This window comes from Rutidosis leptorrhynchoides, chromosome 3, assembly GCF_046630445.1.
Source record: "Rutidosis leptorrhynchoides isolate AG116_Rl617_1_P2 chromosome 3, CSIRO_AGI_Rlap_v1, whole genome shotgun sequence".
NCBI lineage: Eukaryota > Viridiplantae > Streptophyta > Magnoliopsida > Asterales > Asteraceae > Rutidosis > Rutidosis leptorrhynchoides.
The window spans coordinates 664,452,325-664,474,849 of NC_092335.1; the positions used below are offsets into that span (position 1 = coordinate 664,452,325).

The 22,525-nt window shown below is 33.0% G+C and overlaps 1 protein-coding gene across 1 annotated transcript; it reads right to left on the reverse strand.

The window, feature by feature from the left end:
• Positions 1 to 114: 114 nt before the first annotated feature.
• On the reverse strand, positions 115 to 5,797 carry LOC139899282 (probable galacturonosyltransferase 6). The gene is made up of 9 exons (XM_071882104.1): positions 5,453 to 5,797; positions 5,324 to 5,358; positions 5,138 to 5,179; positions 4,876 to 5,014; positions 4,711 to 4,784; positions 3,514 to 3,737; positions 2,348 to 2,705; positions 1,292 to 1,816; positions 115 to 530 (listed from the first exon to the last, which is right to left on the reverse strand). Exons 1-9 carry the CDS (start codon positions 5,535 to 5,537, stop codon positions 258 to 260), a joined length of 1,755 nt encoding a protein of 584 aa, XP_071738205.1. The 5' UTR covers positions 5,538 to 5,797; the 3' UTR covers positions 115 to 257.
• Between the last annotated feature and the right edge of the window lie 16,728 nt (positions 5,798 to 22,525).

Below are 22,525 nucleotides of genomic sequence, written 5' to 3' on the forward strand. Positions count from 1 at the left end.
TCAATGTATAACTAAAAAGAGCAACGTAGAGATCTTTTATGTAAAATAGCATCTAAACCAAGTAAATATAAATATACAAAAAAAAAAAAAAAAAAAAAAAAAAAAAAAAAAAAAAGATCCATCGTAACAAGACTAGCTTGTTAAAAAAAAACTGTCAGATTTGACGGACGTTAGTGCGTAAGAATGAAAAATAATTTCGCATGCAAAAAGAACTTTCAACTCCTGTGTGTTTTCTATAAAAATTGGGTAAGAAGATATCAAGCTATGTTGCACTGCTGCAGATATGGGTGACTGTAATCGACATGTTTCCGCCAATATATTTTGTATTTTTCGATGCCAATATTTAACCATGGTTTCATAACTCCATCGTAGTGAATAACTGCTGCTTGCTCGATATCATCCTGTCTGATCCCAGAATGATATCCTAATCCATGAACATGCCATTTATGGTCCAACCCTGCTGTTTGGTTGTAAAATGTCAACCAACCAAGCGGCAAGCTGCCAGCTTTCCACATCGGTTTCTTTTTTCCCTGCAAAATCCATTTTATAAAACAATGAGCAATCAAACTTTGATAGCATATTATTACTACTTTAAAGGAAAAACAAAGAACATAGCTAAAACTAGAGGCGTCAAAATGGACAGGTGGGACAAGTTGGGTAACAGGTCATTTTTGTACATGTCTAATGTCTGGTTGGTTCGAATCACTGTTCTATTGAAAAGATGTATAATCAGTGTGTCAAACTGTCAATATAATGCTATAAAAGTATTATAATATCAATAATCAATCATAATATTATAATATTATTTTGATAGCATACAGTAAGAAAGATATAGCCTCAAGTTGAACCGTTATTCAAGTATTCAACCCATTCATATCCGAATGAATAAAAATTGTTACTTCCAGTTAGAACTGAACTGTATTAATAAGTTAGCTGTCTAATTAGAGATGTATAGTGCTTTTCCTAAGGTGGCAATTTCGACCCACATACTCAAAGAAGGATTACAGTAAGTTATGTTTTACTGGTAACAGGTAAAAACCATACAAGTACTATATGACCCATTTCGTTTTAACCTCTTACTTTATTTGACCCATTGTGATAAAAGTATAGCACAAATCAAGCCATTCGTAAGTAAATGGTTTGAAATTATCACCCTACATAAATCTATAAATTCAGATACAGTAAAAAAAAATAATTATAAAAATTCCAAAAATAGCATGTCATTTTCAAAGCACGTAATCATGGATAATAGATATAGAAGAAACTAAAAAAAAGAACATAGATTACATACCAGTTGCAGATATTTGTTATAAACATTGGTCAAATTCTTCCTCCTCCACTCTCTCAAGTCAAACACATTTACACCAAACGCCCACGTGCACGTCTCATTGTCAAATCTTTTAGCTACCATTGGATTAGATAAGTTAACTAACAAATCCACCCGCCTAAACGCAGGATCGTGCCCTTGACAAGTTTTAACGGCCCCGTTAACTTTTCCCATCATATTAACCCTCCAAAGTTGTGTTAAATCCCTTTGTACAACCACATCATGGTCAAGAAGCACAACCTTATTTAATGTTGGGAAAATGTCTGGTAGATAGAATCGGAGGTGGTTAAGAGTAGATGTGTATCTAGGGTCCTGTGAATCATGGCCCTCGATATTTGGTAGCTCGTATTTGGTAGAGAACCAATCAAATTTGTCCATGTTATATATCTTGACTGAACCTTTTTTAGGAGGACGCAATAAGAACCACATTGAAATTGCTGCAAAGTTTAGTGAATCTGTCACCACATGGATCACAATTTTCGCAGGGTCCTGCAGATGAACGACTTAAAAAATAAATCACCATTCGTTCTAAAACAATAAGCATTATAAGTCAAAAAACCTCTGACATATATAACTATAGAAGTAGTTGATAAGCCATGATGTACATAAAGGTGACAAATGCAATTTTCAAATAGGTTGTCTAGAAAGACAAATCACGTTTGGGTCAAAATTGCAATTTTCAAATAGGTTATCTAGAAAGACAAATCAGAATTTGGGTCAAAATGAGCCATTTAAGTCTGGGTCGAAACATGTCATATTTTAATTTCATTAGAATAGCTAGTGTCATGTATACTTTAGAAGCTTTATGCATTAAAGTTATCCTATAATTACATGTATCCTTTTAAGCTACTCGTAATATTTTATTTATTAACCGTTTGGCCCATTAACAATAAGATTATAACCCAAATTGACCCATTTATAAGCAACTGGATCAAGATTGACCCAGTGTCCTGTGAATAAAACCGAAGGGGCTGTAAAGTCAAAAATGTAAGAAACAGAGGATACGCCACGTCAGCATACCTTCACAGAAGAAATGGTGGAGTCCACTACCACTGCGCATGCCAGAACATTATCAGAGAACACAACAAAGTGATAAAGATTTAATTCGTGCACATCTGGGTTTTTAGGAAGTTGTCGTTTTTCAGATTTTAGATTGAAATATTCAGCTGTAAGCCTCATTGAAAGACAATGAAGCCCTTTCGGGGTTGTTCTTCCAGCCAACTGAACCAAAAACGCTTCTTGCTGTTTCTGTACTCGAACGAGTTCTTCGGCATTGTGAGTCATGGCACGAAGTTTCTTCACCATACTAGAACAATCAGGATATATACGAGCAGCTTTAGATAATGAAACCTCCATGGCCTTCATCCTCTGTAAGGCCCTGAAAAAGTCAATGATCACAAAACTATATGAACTTTCATCAAAAAAAAAAAAATAAATAAATAAATAAATAAAAAAAAAGAAAAAAAAAGAAAGAAAAACAGGTAGGAAGATTCCATGATATATGAGTCCAAAGTTGGTTTTGAGGTTCAAAATTATAACAAAAACACTATATGTTCGCAAGTAGATTGACATATAAACAATTTCATTACAACAACAACAACAACAAAATCAGTGGTAGGAAGATTTTGAGATATAAAAATCCAAACTTTATTTTGAGGTTCAAAATAATAACAAGAACACTATATGTTTGCAAGCAGATTGGAATATAAACAAATTCATCACAAAAATAAAATAAAAAATAAGATATATAAATCCAAACTTTATTTCTTGGTTTAAATGTATAACAAGAACACTATATGTTGGCAAGCAGATTGGCATATAAACAACTGGGTGAACTTACAGATTGACATATAAACAAATGGGGAAACATGTCACACAAGTGAATGTTGCCTAAAGTGTCATTTTAATAAGTAGAACCTCCTAACTCATTATATTGAAAAAAATTATTATCCAAAGTTTGAACTGTAATTGTAACTAAAAGAAGGGTCTCTAGTCAACAAAAAAAAATGACCCATTTTGATCCGTGCCAATATCTTATCCACTTTGGTGCAACCCGGGACATTTGGCAACTTCAAAAAATCAATCTTTTCTTTCAGTAGAAAGCCAAGCTTATGTGATAGCTTTTGAAACTCTTATACATTTATATCCACACTAATCATGTTTAAACAAGAGAAATGAGAAGTAACCTTCTAGACAAATCAGAATCTTTGGAAACTTCTCCCATGGCTCGTTCTAATTCTTTAATTCGTAACCGTAACTCCTTTATTAAATGAGCATTGTTGGCTGGTATTGCAAAATTCAAGTAAGCTTTGGCCCTTATCAGCTGATCTTTCATCTCTTTGATCTTCATATCGAGCGACCTTCGTCCTTGTTCCTGATCATGTCCAAGTGTTGCACGGCCAACATCTCCCTGCCACATATTCATTAGAAACGAAAAGAATAAGTTATTTGCATATTGCAAAAGCAAAATTATGCAACATTTTGATCATAATATTATGTTGTAGCATCGTGCAATTGAAAGAAAGGCACTGCATAGAAACACTATTAAGCCAACCATACGAAATGAGAGTATTATCGTATGTAAGCTGACAGTATTCACCAAGATAAAAAGCATCAGGTTTATGTGTAATTAATAGCAAGTAAATAAATGAAATCATAAAACCTAAAGGCACCTCTAATGTAGTTAACCGTATCAAAAGAAAGAATTATGTAATTGTGTAAATCAGTTGTTATTTAACCGACTAGAGAAATGATATTCACAGAAAGAAGCTTCTCAATGGTGAAAACATATAGGATGTTTGGATGTGCATTTACATGCATGTTGCAATCATCAGTTTAATTTAAAATGTGTACTCAGATGTGATTATTACTTTAAAAATATGATGTCAAAATCTCATTTAGGGGAGAAGGTAAGATCTTTATGTCACGAAACTAATTATTGATATATATGCAGTCATATGTCAAAATTTCATTTTGGGGAGAAGATAAAATCTTTATGTCACGAAACTAATTATTGATATATATATATGCAGTCATTAAACGATCCTTTTCACTAATAATCAATTGGTTTAACATGTTTTTTATAAAAAAGACAATTGATTGATCAACTGACCCTGATTATTCAGGTTGTAATCATCAACTTTAAACCAGGACCCAGGTACCTCTAGTGTACATCCTAAAATATTGAGAAATTAAATGCAAATAAATCATAATCATACTTGATAAAATAAGTCTACAAGTGACATTTAAAAAGTGATGACAAAGCAATGTTAGATCCTTTTATAAAGGGAAACTAAGATTGTCATTTTTTCACTATAGACAACTTAACTAGCTATTTTCAAATACCCTTATATAGTTAAATCATATAAAATCATAGATCAAACCTTTCGCCCGGATGTTAACAGCTTTTCCTCTTCCTGGCTCTGTCCGTTATTCAGTTTTACGTCAATATCATCTCCTGAAACGAATCATCCAGAAAAACAATTAACATTATAAAACCGAATAGTCATCAAACACTAGGGCTACTAAACAGAAAATAAAAAACCAACCATTTACTTTCGTAGATTCAATGTTTTCATCGCTTCCTGAATCATCGGTCCTAACACCAATATCTAGGGACCCGAAACTATCAGCGTTTACATCTTTGTACACATTTAAAACAGGTTCTCTTAAACCTTCACTTTCCTCCTAATATACAAACACATATAAGCATCTTCACCTAATTATATCACTTACATTATAACTCCATCAAATCAAATCAAATCAAATCAAATCAAATCAAATCATTACATAGTTGTATTTAAAAATCACCTGCTTTAAAACATTCAACTTCAGCAAATCCCTCCTGCTTTTCTGGAATAAAAAATAAAATCATTATAAATTCAAATAAACAACATAATAATTAATACCATTGATATCATACCAAAATCAACAAACAGAATCATAAGCATCATGTACACTTTGCTACACAATAGATCAAATAGAATAAGATCATACCAAACTAGATAAGTCTTCAATAAATCCTTTAGTTTCTGCATCAAAACAGATTCAATACGCTTACAATCAACGATCAATTAAACTAACAATAAAAACATAAACGGAGTAGAAATTAAACTAAAACGGTACCGTATAGCAAAAGGATCGGAGCAAAAACGGATAGAAACAGCAAGGAGAGGATACATATCCTCGTGCGTCGACGAAATTGCTTCATCAAACACAGAAATTAATCATTTAAACTAAAAAATAAAAATAAATTAATAAAAGATCGAGATTTGATTTTGTTAAGATAGCAGTAGTAGTTGTAGTTATAGTTGTATTGTGTAAACTAGGGTTTTTGATAAATTGTTTGATTATTTATTTTTGTGTCAGTAAAATAGCGTGTGAGATTTTGATGCGTTGCTGATTTTTGGGGAAATTTAGAGAGAGAAACAAAATGAGGAACGCGGGGAAGATGGAGGTATCGACGCCATGTTCGTTTGTGAAAGAGTTGAATAAAAAAAAGTATACGAGTTAATTATTACATAATTAATCATTAATTTTTTTAATTTTTACTTTAAATTTAAATAAAAGTAGGAGATAGTGTGTTGTTTGAATTTATGTGGTAAATCTACCTTTATAAAGTTAGGATTCAGGTGTAATTGATTGGGTGTAATAGGGCTTCTATATTTTTAGCGAAAATCATGTAAAATAATGCAGATAATTTAAATATGTAACTCTATTTAATATTCTAAATTATTCCTGAGCTAAATTATCTATTCAGATCTCCTTTCGGACAAAGCGGATGGGGTTTTACTAGCCATGCTTTCGGATTGTTCCGGATTTCCTCCAATGCAGTAGTTAAAGGCGGGTTATGCAACTACGGGAGATAAACGTTTGAGTGATTTAGTTTCTTTGGTGATTCCAAATAGATATTCAAAACAAAATTTGATATTCTAAATATTTTTATTGAAATATGAACCTTTACTTTATTTGATTTTCTAAATATTTTCTTTTAAATTTGAGAACATTGCTTTCCAAAAAATAAATTAAAAAAATAAGAACATTAAAGTAAGAAATTATCTAATTCTAAGTTGATATTCCTTTTGTCTCATAATTATTGTTCACTTTGACATTTTGATAAATTTAAAATATATCTGCAAATTATCTATATTACCTTATACAACAACAACAACAACAACACCCAATCCCATTTGAGTGGGGTATGGGGGAGGTGTGATGTTTTAACGACCCGTCAAAGTACACTTGACGACCATCGTTATCTTGATCTCACAGCTTGATCATAACTCTATATGAATTTAATAAATAACCTTGCATTCTTTATTTAAAAATGATTTCCTATAAAGAAAACCTATCAAAATATGTAAGTTTAGAAAAACCATATATTATTACTTAACCAAAAGTTGACCAAAACAAAGTCAACAGCATCCACTATTAAATGTATCAAAATAGAATGTAAGTTATTGTTTAACAAAAGCTGCCATCATAAATATGCAGACTCTCTAAGCACAGCGGAAGCATTCAATCATGAACCTGAGAATAAAATATGCGAGTAACTGTCAACAAAAATGTTGAGTGAATTATAGGTTTAATATTGCAAACAATATTTAATTTAAACCGTAAAAATTTATGTTTGAAAACATAAAAACTCCTTTTTGGACCACAAAATTATATGCTAGAAAACATATAAAAACAGTATTCCATTTACCGTGAGCCACCTGGTAAGCACTTAACCATTTATTTACCCTTGCCAAACACAATAAATAATATACACCGAACAAGTGTATCTACAACAAATTACGAAGTACTAAACATTCCGATTATAAATTGCTAGCGCGACTAGCTCGAAATGGGGTTGTCAAACCCGATAGATCTATCCGTAGGATTCGCGTTCACCAGTAGAAACCAGTGATTACAGTTATCAGACTAGGGAATATTTTTGTTCAACTCACAATGAATAATTTAAACCAACTTCCACTTGTGTCCAAAATATAAAATAAATTGCATATATTCTCATCCCAAAAGATTTAAAATATAAAATGGGACTATAACTCACCTTAATAGCAAACAAAGTAACCACACAAATATGCGAACAGCAAATGAAGTAAAGTGATCAGGAATGATCACAACGCCGACCTATAAATAAAGCAGGTCGATATAAATAACTAACTTAGGTCAAGTCTTAGTATGATAGTTATTGTACATGTTGCAAGTAGTCATAGAACAATACTCAATATGCATCGGTTTGATCGGAACAGCTTACGGACACACACTTTCTATTTTTAGAAAGTTTCTATTTTTAGCAGGTTTCCATTTTTGGAAAGTTTCTATTTTTGGAAAGTTTCTATTTTTGAAAAGTTTCTATTTTGGAAAGTTTCCAAATTTAGAAAGTTGCTATTTTAGGAATGTTTATAAGTTAGGAACGTTTTCTTAATCAGAAAGTCAACAAAAGTCAACTGAAAGTCAAAGTCAACCGAAAGTCAACTCAAAAGTCAACCTTGGTCAAACATGGTCAACGTAAATTTTGAAAGTGTAAGTTATAATAATAATGTAAGTTATAACGTTTATTAAAGTTAAATATGTCCAATTATGTCATAACATAAGTTTAATTAAATTAAAATGAATTATTAAAGTTAATATAAGTTTAAATGATATAATTAATATAACATAAGTATTTAATTAATTAATTAAATATTAGTCATAATATAAGTATTATTAATTAATAATAAATTTTAAATCATATCATAAGTATTATTAATTAATAATGAATTATTAATCATATCATAAGTTTCTAATTATAATTATTAAATCATAAGTATTTAATAATTAAATTATAATTAAATAATAACTAAGCCTTATAATAATTAAATAATTAATTAATCCTTATTATAAGTCTTATTATAATAATCTCATAATATAAGTTTAATTCTTATCATAAGTATTTTTCGTTAATAATAAAAGTATTATTAATTATAAGTTTAATTAAAATGTTAATTAAATCATAAATATTAATTAAATGATATAATAAATATATATCATAAGTCTTAAATAATAATAATTACTTTTTTATCATAAGTAATTAAATGATAATGAAATCCATTAATTATATCATAAGTTTAATAATTAATCATAAGTTTTAAATCAAAAGTTCATCGGGTCGTATCCTGAGCCCCGGGTGTCGGTTTTCGGCGAGCCTTACATATATCTCCGCCTAATCAAACCACCCGACACTTTGGTATACTCAAGAACACACCATGAACAGCCCACAAGTCGTGATATACAACCAATACACTACTTGGAACTTCAATTCAATCAAAAACGTGTTTTAGACGTAACGGGTGATTCGTGGCTCGGATTGAGATGACCCGAACATGAAAGTTCGCCCCACCATCAGTCCTAACACACTAACACACCCTAAAGTAACCAAATATGATCACAAAGTCGGACCAAATCTGGTTCATACCAAAATCACATTTCAATCTTAACAAAATACCACTTTGATCATATCTAGGGCTCCGGGAATCGAAACGACATGAATCCGGAGTCTAAAATTAATGTATTGATGAGAGGAACTCATCTAGATACTTTATTTTAACTTTTATAACATTCAAAATATCATAAATACATGAAATAGCTGCTGTCCCAATTGTATCAAACTGAAAACATGTGTTTATGAGTAATTCTATGCATACAATCAACAATACAATAACATATAAGTATCATACTATCAAAATAACATACAAAAACAGAAAAATTAAAGAAAAATCAAAAAGTTAGGGTTAGAGTTTGTACCCTAATCAATAATCAAATGATATGAACGTGTAGAGGAGAACGAGAGAAATCCGTTGATGTTAAAAGCCCTAAATTCCAAGCTTGATTTTAATGGAAGATGATGATGTATATGATGATGATGGTGGCAGCCATGAATGGGAGAAAAGAGGAGGAAGAAAAACTTTGAGAGAAAACTAGTAACTAGGTTTTGTGACAAATTGCTAAAAGTGAGTGTAATTACAAAAATGAGAGAAAAGTGAGGCTATACACCCCTCCCTTGGGATATTTCGGCTGAATGGGGGTAGGGTGGGCCCCTTAGTAGGCCAATTTTGTCCAATGATAAATTCCTTATGGCCCGAATGCCCGAACGAAGCCCGAAAAGCGAAAACGCTACTACGCGATTGATTTTTCGGAGAGATAACAAATACGCGACGAATAAAATATATAAATACTATATATAATCATATGACACTAAAATATCATATTTAAAATAATTAGGATTTAAAAACCCCAAAAGCTTGACCGTTGGTTTGAAAACCGAAAAGATTCGCCGAATAGAAATCCGCGACACGTAGAAACGTACAATTAAAGATATGAATACAAATATTCATATAACACATAATAATTAATATATTATTACAAAAATAATAATATAGGTCATAGAAATGACGTGTCACGAATAACAGTTAACGGTCATTAAATAATTAACGGTAAAAGATAACGGAAAAAGTAGGGTCGTGACAGTATCTTCCCGTTACGGAAATTTCGTCCCGAAATTTAAGCAGGTGCAGGGGTTGACTCAGCATCTGGAAACAAATGCGGGTACTTCTGCTTCATCTGATCTTCACGCTCCCAAGTGAACTCGGGACCACGTCTGGCGTTCCATCTAACCCGGACAATAGGAATTCGGCTCTGCTTAAGAGTCTTAACTTCTCGATCCATAATTTCAATAGGTTCCTCAATAAAGTGTAGTTGCTTATCAACATGAAGTTCTTCCATAGGAATAGTCTTGTCGGCCTCGGCCAAACACTTCTTTAAGTTCGATACATGAAAAACACCGTGAACAGCACTGAGTTCTTGGGGCAATTTCAAACGATATGCCGCCGGTCCAACTCTCTCAACAATCTCAAACGGTCCAACAAAACGACGACTTAGCTTTCCCCTTTTACCAAAACGGATCACACCCTTCCAAGGTGAAACCTTTAACATAACACGATCACCAACTTGAAATTCCACATCTTTCCTTACCCTATCGGCATAACTCTTTTGCCGACTTCTAGCAGTTCTCAAACTTTCCTTAATCTGTACAATCTTCTCGGTAGTCTCGTGAATAATTTCTGGACCTGTGAGTTGAGCATCCCCAACCTCATTCCAATAGACAGGAGACCTACACTTCCTACCATGCAGAGCTTCAAACGGTGCGGCTTGAATACTTGCGTGATAACTGTTGTTATAAGAAAACTCAGCTAGCGGCAAATATTTATCCCACCCATTACCAAAATCGATAACACACGCTCATAACATATCTTCTAACATCTGAATGGTCCTTTCACTCTGACCATCCGTTTGGGGATGATAAGCGGTGCTCATATCTAACCTAGTTCCCAAGGCTTCCTGTAAAGATCGCCAAAACCTCGATACAAATCGACTGTCTCGGTCCGAAATAATGGATACAGGAACACCATGCCTAGAAACAATCTCTTTCAAGTACAAACGAGTAAGCTTTTCCACTGAATCTGTTTCCCTAATCGGCAAAAAGTGAGCCGACTTAGTGAGTCGATCTACAATCACCCAAATAGTGTCATAGCCACCCGCAACTCTCGGTAACTTAGTAATAAGATCCATTGTAATTCCTTCCCACTTCCACTCCGGAATCTCGGGTTGTACCAACAGTCCAGACGGTCTTTGATGTTCAGCTTTAACCTTAGCACATGTTAAACACTTAGCCACATACGTAGCCACATCACCTTTCAAATTAGGCCACCAATACAGCTCCTTAAGATCATGATACATCTTTCCTGAACCAGGATGAATAGAGTACTTAGACTTATGAGCCTCATCCAAAACAAGTTGTCGCAGTTCACCAAACTTCGGAACCCAAAGACGTCCTGCAAAGTACCTAGTACCATCTGATCGAATCTCAAATTTCTTAGCCATACCTCTTACGTTCTCTTTCACAAAATTCTCTTCCTTTAAGGCTTCTTGTTGTGCCTCAAGAATCTGCCTTGCGAGGTTTGTTCTAATTGTCATATTCAAGGCTCTAAACCTGCGAGGTTCAGCCCTTTCTTTACGACTCAACGCATCCGCCACCACATTGGCCTTACCCGGATGATATAAAAGTTCACAATCGTAATCATTCAACATCTCAATCCATCTTCGTTGTCTCATGTTCAACTATTTCTGATCGAGGATATGTTGAAGACTTTTGTGATCTGTGTACACAGTACTCTTGACCCCATACAAATAATGTCTCCAAATCTTAAGCGCAAAAACAACGGCCCCCAACTCTAAATCATGAGTTGTATAATTCTGTTCGTGAATCTTCAACTGACGTGACGCGTACGCAATAACTTTCTTTCGTTGCATCAAAACACAACCAAAGCCTTGACGCGAAGCATCACAATAAACAACAAAATCATCATTACCCTCAGGCAGTGACAATATCGGAGCGGTAGTCAACTTCTTCTTTAAAATCTGAAAAGCAGTCTCTTGTTCATCCTTCCACTCATATTTCTTCCCTTTATGCGTTAAAGCAGTCAGAGGTTTTGCAATACGAGATAAATCTTGAATGAACCTTCTATGGTAACCTGCTAATCCTAGGAACTGACGAATCTGGGTAGGAGTTTTCGGAGTTTCCCATCTTTCAAACTCCTCAATCTTAGCAGGATCAACTTGAATTCCCTGGTTACTAACAATGTGTCCAAGGAATTGAACTTCTCGTAACCAGAATGCACACTTAGAGAACTTAGCGTACAACTCTTCTTTTCTCAACAGATCAAGCACTAACCTCAAATGTTCTTCGTGCTCTTCATCACTCTTGGAATAAATAAGAATATCATCGATAAAAACGTTACCGAATTTATCCAGATATGGGCTACACACACGGTTCATGAGGTCCATGAACACAGCAGGTGCGTTAGCCACTCCGGACGTCATAACAAAAAAAAATTGGCAGTGACCATAACGGGTACAAAAAGCAGTTTTCGGAATATCAGTTTCTTTAACACGCAATTGGTGATAACCAGAACGAAGATCAATCTTAGAATAAATGGACGAACCTTGAAGCTAATCGAACAGATCATAAATTCTCGGAAGAGGGTAACGATTTTTAACTGTAAGCTTGTTTAACTCGCGATAATCAATACACAATCGGAACGAACCATCTTTCTTCTTAACAAACAAAACAGGAGCTCCCCAAGGGGACGAACTGGGACGAATGAAATATAGTTGCAACAATGAAGGAAGAAATATATGGAGTAGTCACATCGGTGGCATAGATTTTTAAGGCAATTCTCTCAAAGGAGATAACGAGGATCATGGACTTCAAAGTAAATTTTCATTACATTTTCGAAAGGAAGACGTACGAAAAGTGTGATATTTCAACAAGAGTGAACTTCCTTGTACCATGAGCGAGGCAATCTAGGATTCATCCTTATTCTTCAATTTACGTGCGGATGAAAAGAAACACGAATCATGGGTTATAAAGAATGGTCGACTCCAGGTGTGCTGAATTTCCAAAAATGATTTCGTGCACCTCAAAGTATTGAATCACAGGATTGATGTTTACGAGGGTAATGCGGTTAGCAGTGAATATTAAGAGTAGAAACTCCTCAAACGGTTTAGTGCAATATATATCCATGATACCCACTATAACAACAGTTGGGGTAGAAACCCACCTAGCGCCTTTTCTACAATAGGGTGAACACCGAATGTACCCCCAAAAAAATGATTTATCGGTCCGTGTTTCAGCCATGTCCAACCACAGGGGGAAAATTTTATGAGCGCAAAGACTCTCCAACAAATTTTATAAAACCGGCAATCAAAGTGGTGTAAGAGTTTCTATCAATGAACTTAATGGTAAGTTTCATCCTTAAACCGAGGATGAGAAGAACTGTGATCCAGACACTCTGTAGGGTAATGCGAAAAGTTGATAAAATTAATCAAAGGAGTTTTGAAAAAGCTTTAAACGTTTGATGTGACAACATAAACGGAACAAAGTTCTTAGTAATTTAGAAGTATGTACAATGTGTACCATTTTATATAAAATAATTTGACTTAATTAAACAACTCAATAAATGTGTGGTTTTAAAATAATTTTGAAGGTATAATTTAGTATGTACTAATCAAAATAGGTTAAGGTAAACTTATTCATTTGAATCTATACGTACATATACGATTTTATAAATTGTATACATGACAAAATATTTCATTACTTCTATTCGCCCATAAATCCGTGAGAACCACCCAATTAAACAAATGTGTAAAACTCCCGATGATAAACATAGTATATGTATTTCAGAGGTTACAAGTTGAAGTAAGATTGTGAAAGATCAAGTAAATGACCTGAATCGTCGTGCTACATTTGACCAACAAATGTTACGAGGTCATGAAAACCAATGAGTTAAATATTGTTTTGACTATTATCAGGACATAAGTCCTTGGGCCAAAACTGTTCCCGAGCGAAGCTGTTGCTAACAAGCGAGTTATGAAAGGATAGAGCATGAGATAGATAATCTGGTTAAAACGAGCTTCTCGCATATCAACAAATAAGATAATGAATATTTTCCCTACCCATGTAATACATCGGAACTTCTAAATGAGTAGTGTAAAAATTTTCTTTGACTCGCTTTCTATTCCTCATGTCATAATATTGGGACTTCTTTATGAATTAACGTAATATAATCACGTTGGCCTGACGCCATTATATTTCACTAATTCATAGTTCCATTCCAATAGCACTACATGAGGTCAGGACACGCGATCAACCTCGAATTTCCACACAATTTCTCTAAAACAATTTCTTAAACAATGTGCTAAGGATAGCACAAGAGACAAAACATCATAAGTAACGAATAGGAGTAACGATGACATAGAAATGTCTTCGAAGTACCAAAAATCTCTGAAAGTCAAGAATGACGTTTTCTGGTTAAAAACCAAAGCACACAGGCACAACGGCACAAAGGCACGTAATATAACAAGAATGTTATATACCTAAACATAATAGCTGACATTGAAATGCCGAGCATTTAGAAGTCAAGAATGACATCTCACGTAATATAACTCAAACGTTATATACATAACCATAATAGATGACATAGAAATGTTTAGAATTTCAGAAGTCAAGAATGACATCCCTCGATTTCACTTTCCGAGGTGTTCTTATAATGATAAACTCGCGTGAGTCGGAGAATACGTTTAAATCAGAATGGGAGTTCCTCCCGGATTCAGAACATAACCAGATGTATGTATGATAACAATATACATACTAATACGATACAAATAATCATATATAATAATACATTATAGGCCGGGCTGTAGACTAGACTCACTAATGCACCCTATTGACTCGGGTAACGACATCAATGCAGCCTAATTCCCTACAACCTGGCTCTGATACCAACTTTAACAACCCGTCAAAGTACACTTGACGACCATCGTTATCTTGGTCCCACAGCTTGATCATAACTCTATATGAATTTAATAAATAACCTTGCATTCTTTATTTAAAAATGATTTTCTATAAAAAAAACCTATCAAAATATGTAAGTTTAGAAAAACCATACATTATTACTTAACCAAAAGTTGACCAAAACAAAGTCAACAGTATCCAATATTAAATGTATCAAAATAGAATGCAAGTTATTGTTTAACAAAAGCTGCCATCATAAATATGCAGACTCTCTAAGCACAACGGAAGCATTCAATCATGAACCTGAGAATAAAACAAGCGAGTAACTGTCAACAAAAATGTTGAGTGAATTATAGGTTTAATATTGCAAACAATATTTAATTTAAACCGTAAAAATTTATGTTTGAAAACATAAAAACTCCTTTTTGGACCACAAAATTATATGCTAGAAAACATATAAAAACATTATTCCATTTACCGTGAGCCACCTGGTAACCACTTAACCATTTATTTACCCTTGCCAAACACAATAAATAATATACACCGAACAAGTGTATCTACAACAAATTACGAAGTACTAAACATTTCGATTATAAATTGCTAGCGCGACTAGCTCGAAATGGGGTTGTCAAACCCGATAGATCTATCCGTAGGATTCGCGTTCACCACTAGAAACCAGTGATTACAATTACCAGACTAGGGAATATTTTTGTTCAACTCACAATGAATAATTTAAACCAACTTCCACTTGTGTCCAAAATATAAAATAACTTGCATGTATTCTCATCCCAAAAGATTTAAAGTAGAAAATGGGACTATAACTCACCTTAATAGCAAACGAAGTAACCACACAAATATGCGAACAGCAAATGAAGTAAAGTGATCAGAAATGATCACAACGCCGACCTATAGATAAAGCAGGTCGATATAAATAACTAACTTAGGTCAAGTCTTAGTATGATAGTTATTGTACATGTTGCAAGTAGTCATAGAACAATACTCAATATACATCGGTTTGATCGGAACAGCTTACGGACACACACTTTCTATTTTTAGAAAGTTTCTATTTTTAGCAGGTTTCCATTTTTGAAAAGTTTCTATTTTTGGAAAGTTTCTATTTTTTGGAAAGTTTCTATTTTTGAAAAGTTTCCAAATTTAGAAAGTTGCTATTTTAGGAAAGTTTATAAGTTAGGAAAGTTTCCTTAATCAGAAAGTCAACAAAAGTCAACTGAAAGTCAAAGTCAACCGAAAGTCAACTCAAAAGTCAACCTTGGTCAAACATGGTCAACGTAAATTTTGAAAGTGTAAGTTATAATAATAATGTAAGTTATAACGTTTATTAAAGTTAAATATGTCCAATTATGTCATAACATAAGTTTAATTAAATTAAAATGAATTATTAAAGTTAATATAAGTTTAAATGATATAATTAATATAACATAAGTATTTAATTAATTAAATATTAGTCATAATATAAGTATTATTAATTAATAATAAATTTTAAATCATATCATAAGTATTATTAATTAATAATGAATTATTAATCATATCATAAGTTTCTAATTATAATTATTAAATCATAAGTATTTAATAATTAAATTATAATTAAATAATAGCTAAGCCTTATAATAATTAAATAATTAATTAATTCTTATTATAAGTCTTATTATAATAATCTCATAATATAAGTTTAATTCTTATCATAAGTATTTTCCATTAATAATAAAAGTATTATTAATCATAAGTTTAATTAAAATGTTAATTAAATCATAAATATTAATTAAATGATATAATAAATATATATATCATAAGTCTTAAATAATAATAATTACTTTTTTTATCATAAGTAATTAAATGATAATGAAATCCATTAATTATATCATAAGTTTAATAATTAATCATAAGTTTTAAATCAAAAGTTCATCGGGTCGTATCCTGAGCCCCGGGTGACGGTTTTCGGCGAGCCTTACATATATCTCCGCCTAATCAAACCACCCAACACTTTGGTATACTCAAGAACACACCATGAACAACCCACAAGTCGTGATATACAGCCAATACACTACTTGGAACTTAAATTCAATCAAAAACGTGTTTTAGACGTAACGGGTGATTCGTGGCTCGGATTGAGATGACCCGAACATGAAAGTTCGCCCCACCATCAGTCCTAACACACTAACACACCCTAAAGTCACCAAATATGATCACAAAGTCGGACCAAATCTGGTTCATACCAAAATCACATTTCAATCTTAACAAAATACCACTTTGATCATATCTAGGGCTCCGGGAATCGAAACGACATGAATCCGGAGTCTAAAATTAATGTCTTGATGAGAGGAACTCATCTAGATACTTTATTTTAACTTTTATAACAGTCACAAGAGCGGAGAAAGTAGGGTCGTGACAGATGTAGACAATCCTTCCTCTATCCTAGAATAAAGAGAAATCATTTCTCCACCCCGAGTTAAACACTCACAAGAGCGGAGAAAGTCCTCCCTCTCTCTATTCGACGGGTAAAGAGATTGCTTTCAAGGGGACCTCCGGCCATAAAGAATGAGAAAAAACAAAAAGAAATAAATTAAGTAACTTAAAAAAAAATGAAATAAATAGATAAATATATAAAAAAATAGTAATAATAAATAAGAAAATAAAAAATAAAATAAACAGAGACGCCATGAAAATGGTAGAATCAAATTTTCATAGGTTTTACATCGTGCCTGGAGTTCAATTTAGGCTCTAAGCGGCAGTCAAGTCGCCAATAAATCGGCGCTTGCTAAGCCTCGCTTAACAGAGCAGTGTATGAAAAAAAAAACTAATAGTGAGAGTATATATATATATATATATATATATATATATATATATATATATATATATATATATATATATATATATATATATATATAGGGAAAAAGAAGGCGTACCTTAGACAGTAGGGCGGAGCTCAGGACAAAACGAGAGATGCTACAGCTAAAAAAAAAAAAAAAAACATAGATGCTCGCAAACAAGCAACCCTAAACACAACAAAACAAACAAACCTAGAAACCCAGACCAACAAACATACGTACGTACGTACGTACATACGTACATACATACGTACGTACATGCATACAAGAAACCGTACGTAACCAAACAAATAACATGAAAACTTGAAACTTACCCACGAGCATACATACAAACATACATAATAGCCGACCCACAAACGCATACAAACATACATACAGCAACATACATAAAGCAAACAAATAGACATACAAACAAACATACCCGCAACCACAACCTAAACCCTAAACATGAATATAAACAAACACAAACAAGCACACACAAACATAACCAGTAAAAAGAAGGGGGCCCGGTAATAGACAAAGCGCAGAAAAACACGCTATATGACGAAACAAACAAACAAAAACACAAAAACTCGTGAATTCACGGGGTCGTTTAAATAAACTATATAAAATATTTGAAATTGTGATGTGGTCCAGCGGTTGGTGGTCTGCCTCCTTTAGGGGAGGTCGGGAGTTCGACCCCTGTTGGCTACATGTTAAAAAACACAATTTCATCTCTACCATGAAGTATCCACCAATGACACCTTTCCCATATCGTTTGGGAGGGGTAAAGGGGAGGGGGTTTTACTTGGCCGTGCCCTTGGATCGGTTTCAAGGTTTTCTCCCGGCCAGCGATGGGGCGGGGTTATTATCGTTGCATCGGCATAGTCGAAACGGGAGATGATCGCAACTGGTGGTTTAGTCCCCCTCAGGTGATTCCAGTCGCTGTTAAAAAAAACTATATAAAATATTTAAAAGAATTGACATTAGTACATTCAATTTATGAAATAACATATATGTGGATGTGGATCGAGGTTATAAAAAAACAAATTGATATTAAGTAGTTATTTCAAGGTAAATTAAATTCTGACTGTAGGCCATATACCTTCTTGATACATAATTAGAAATTTCTTTAGTAACATCACCATTAATGTGTATATTGAGTTATCTTGTTCAATCACAATAAGTAAGTTCGTTTTGGCAAGTAACATGATTATATGTTAATAATATATTCAACTATTTGCCGCATGATATCTTGCAATGTCACGTGTTTGTGTATCATAAGAGCTTCACCCCAAACTATTAAAGACGGTAACCTCAACAAATCTGCAAAGTCAGCTTGATATTTGATACAATTTGTCACCCTCATCACTGTGAACACAAGAAAAGCTGCAAGTTTATTGAATAATTTACACTACCTTGCCCATTTCGACGCCTTTAGTATTTTCTAAAAATAAAAGAATAATCTTTTCATAATCTCGAGTGCTTAACAACGGTAACTTGATCATATTCAAGATAAAGAATATGATAAGCAAATCTGCATTAACATAGCAAAATGCACTGATGACGTGCGTAGCCCGTCAGAATCATTATTGGGCTTGCACTTGGACTTGACTCCTAAAAAGCCCATGAGTAACCTAAAACCCTAGTTGGTCCCTATAAATAGAGGAGTCACCCTCCTCATTTTCCATCAACTCACTCTCATCTCCACTCTCTCTCTCTCTCTCTCTCTCTCTCTCTCTCTCTCTCTCTCTCTCTCTCTCTCTCTCTCTCTCTCTCACTAACACCTCTTGGGTTTTTGCCTTCATAGGCTTTTTTCCTCATGGTCGGTTAACCCGATCTAACCGGACAACCTACCCGACCCAACCGGACGGCCCTCAACCATCGACCACCCTCTCGAGATCATCATCTCGATTCGGGTTATCACGATATTTGGACCGGAGTGTTGATGTCGTTGACCCATAAAACTCCTCTTTCTTCGATCTAGCTTATTTCTGCCATAGCCACGGTTTTTATGCTTGATCATCCACATCCATGGCATATTATTATTAGTTATATTACCTCAAAAGAGTGTCTTGCATAAACTTTTTACCCAAACTAACACGACCAACTAACTCATTAAATAGTTATCAAACAAGAAGCTTGATTCAAATGACTCTTCTAATAAGAATTTGGTAAAACATCAATTGGGGCATGAACCATTCCTACAATTACAAACCCATCCAAACTCAATAAATTTCAATTCCGTATACATTTAAAACCTAATACACAGTTACAAAAACATCAAATCATAATATTCAGACCTTCACACAATTAAAAGGAAAAACACAACTAAAGAAGCAAAGTCATAATGATCTAATAAACACCACTTGTTAAAGAATCGAGCTGAATGTTATAAACAAATTAGTTATTTATGTAAATCCCAAACATCAAGTTGGGGCTACAGCTTCAAAGATGCTGGAAAACCAAATGTGTATACATACGCATGAATTATAACCAATGATTCTTCAAACATAGACCACATATATAAGTAGAAAATTGAGTAAGAAGAACCTATTTCCTTCCATATATGTACTCCACTTATATACACACAACTCCCATGAATGCAAATAAGTATCAACATGACCGGAAGGTAAACGTGCAGCATGACCAGAAGGCAAATTTGTATCAACCTAGATTTAGACCATAAGTAGATAGAGCACAATAGAGATTTTGACATTGCTTCATACTTTTTTGCACCAGCTTTCTAGAAACCATCACAACTTTTGCACAAATTTCATACTTGAGGTGTCTTTCTAAGATCGAGATCGGCAAGGATTTCGATATGGAGATGCCAAAATTGCAAAGAAGGTGAGATCACGAATAACAAAAAAACTAACATATTAGTTATTACTCCATAGATAATTGGATTAACTATTATCTCTATAGTATGAATAGTTATGCCAAGAATCATATGAGATTGCAAAATCAACAAATAAAATACATGTCAACTTTTTAATAATAAAAACATCGACCTAACTTAGAATAACTTTAAGTAACACCTTACTCGTTGGTTATCGATAAATGTGATGAGAATACAGTACACCCTATTGGTAGGAATTATGTGATGAGAGATGCACATAAAAGAGCATGCACATAAGAAGAAACGACTGGTATATCTACTAATAATGTTGGCGTGAATTGCTCCCGATTAAACCACTTTCAAAATTGCAATCATCTTATTGATCCGTAATAATAATAATACAAAGTAACAAAGGGGGTGGAATTAACATTTTTAAAGTTTTGTTTTCAGTAATAACTCTAACGGATAAACCCTTAACATAAAGGATTTTAAGGTTTTCACCTTCTTTTTCATTTAAGCATTTCATCAAACACATGGTGATCACAATACACTATACAATTAAAAGTATTAGACTCACTACAACATAAGTAATCACGTTAATCCCATAATTGTAACAAGATAAGTAAAGAACCATAAATGAAGAGAACTTGCAATGACATTACACACTATCTTCTTCCATTTAAAGCATTTTTATCTGGTAAAATCTAAAACAAAATTATAATCGAAGTTAAATATAATCAATGTTAAATGTTATATATCATCTTAGAGGATTTTGTACAAACATCCCCCGACACACAACATAAACGGAACTTGAAGATGCAAAACTGATATTATTAATTTCAGACCTTAATTTGTACAAAGGAAGCAATTATAATAACATTAACCACTTTATGTGTATACAGGAAATTAAAGTACAACATATAATTACCTAATGTATCGAATCAACAAAGAAAGTAAAATAGACAAATATTGCTAATAAATCATAAGCTTAACAAAATCATTCACCGAAAAAACTTGTGAAGAAACTTAGAGAGTTAGAGAGAATGAAAAGATTTTGAGAAATAGAGATGATGATGAAAATGATATTGAGAAATAAATTTGAATTCATAATACCACAAATATTAATTGGGAAAAGCAAACGTGCAAGCTAATTTTAAGAGGAGTTGTTCAATTCAATTTTCAAATTATATACAGAATACCAATACCATTAAGAAGGTAGAAGCTTGCTATCCACTTTTTAAAGAAATACGGGAGATTACCAATAATAAATACAATAAATTTAAATTAGATGAATAAAAATTAACATAAAATTAATTTAATATCAGATGTAACTTTTGATTTTTGAAAGCTATATTTAATTATAAGAAAATTTTGACATCATCATAAAGCTTTATATGTAGACACTTGTCAAGACTTTACATGAAAAAATGACAAGCAAGCTAAAATGACACAAGCTTTTTACAAATTTATAAGATACTACGTAGTATAGAAGAATCCAATATTAAAAAACATATAATTGTTAAATTTTAATTATTTTTTTGTTGTTTAATACAAGAGATAATTAATTTTGAACAAACATAAATATTAAAGTTGACAGTCGTTTTGAACAAATATTTTTTATTTTTTTTTGCTAAAGTAATATTGCTTTAACATTATAAAACCTTTACAAATATGCACAAAGAATTTTATGATTGTGACATGGTTACTCACATCTTGTAATACGGTGAGCCCGTTAAAAACTTAAAAGTTCCTACATAAGTAAGACACGTGTATTTATGACCACCTTTTCATTTGCAATTTATGCCCCCATGATCCTTGAATTTTCTACAACTTTGTAATACGATTCCCAACAGCTCCGTGTTCAAGCTCCCTCAAACCAAAAATCCGACGGTGTCGTTGTCATTCATTTTGTCCTGGGCCGCTCTCCGTAGCTTTTAACCATTCGCCCTGCCCTCTTACTTCACATAGCATAATTGAGTACGAGAGATTTGGTCAAAAAACAATAAATTCCAACGTCATCATAGCCGTTTGCTTGCAAACAGTAACTTTTGTCTTTATTTTTATTCAACCCACTTTAACACTATATTGAAACAAATACAAATCTAACATAAATCAAAACACTTCCAAAACTCCAA

Excerpts from the sequence above, each read along its gene's own strand:
- LOC139899282 (XM_071882104.1), bottom strand. The coding sequence starts at position 5,537 with ATGAAGCAATTTCGTCGACGCACGAGGATATGTATCCTCTCCTTGCTG. Across the intron at positions 5,359-5,452 it reads TCCGATCCTTTTGCTATACG|AAACTAAAGGATTTATTGAA; the intron begins GTACCGTTTTAG and ends GTTTTGATGCAG. Across the intron at positions 5,015-5,137 it reads AGTTGAATGTTTTAAAGCAG|GAGGAAAGTGAAGGTTTAAG; the intron begins GTGATTTTTAAA and ends TTTGTATATTAG.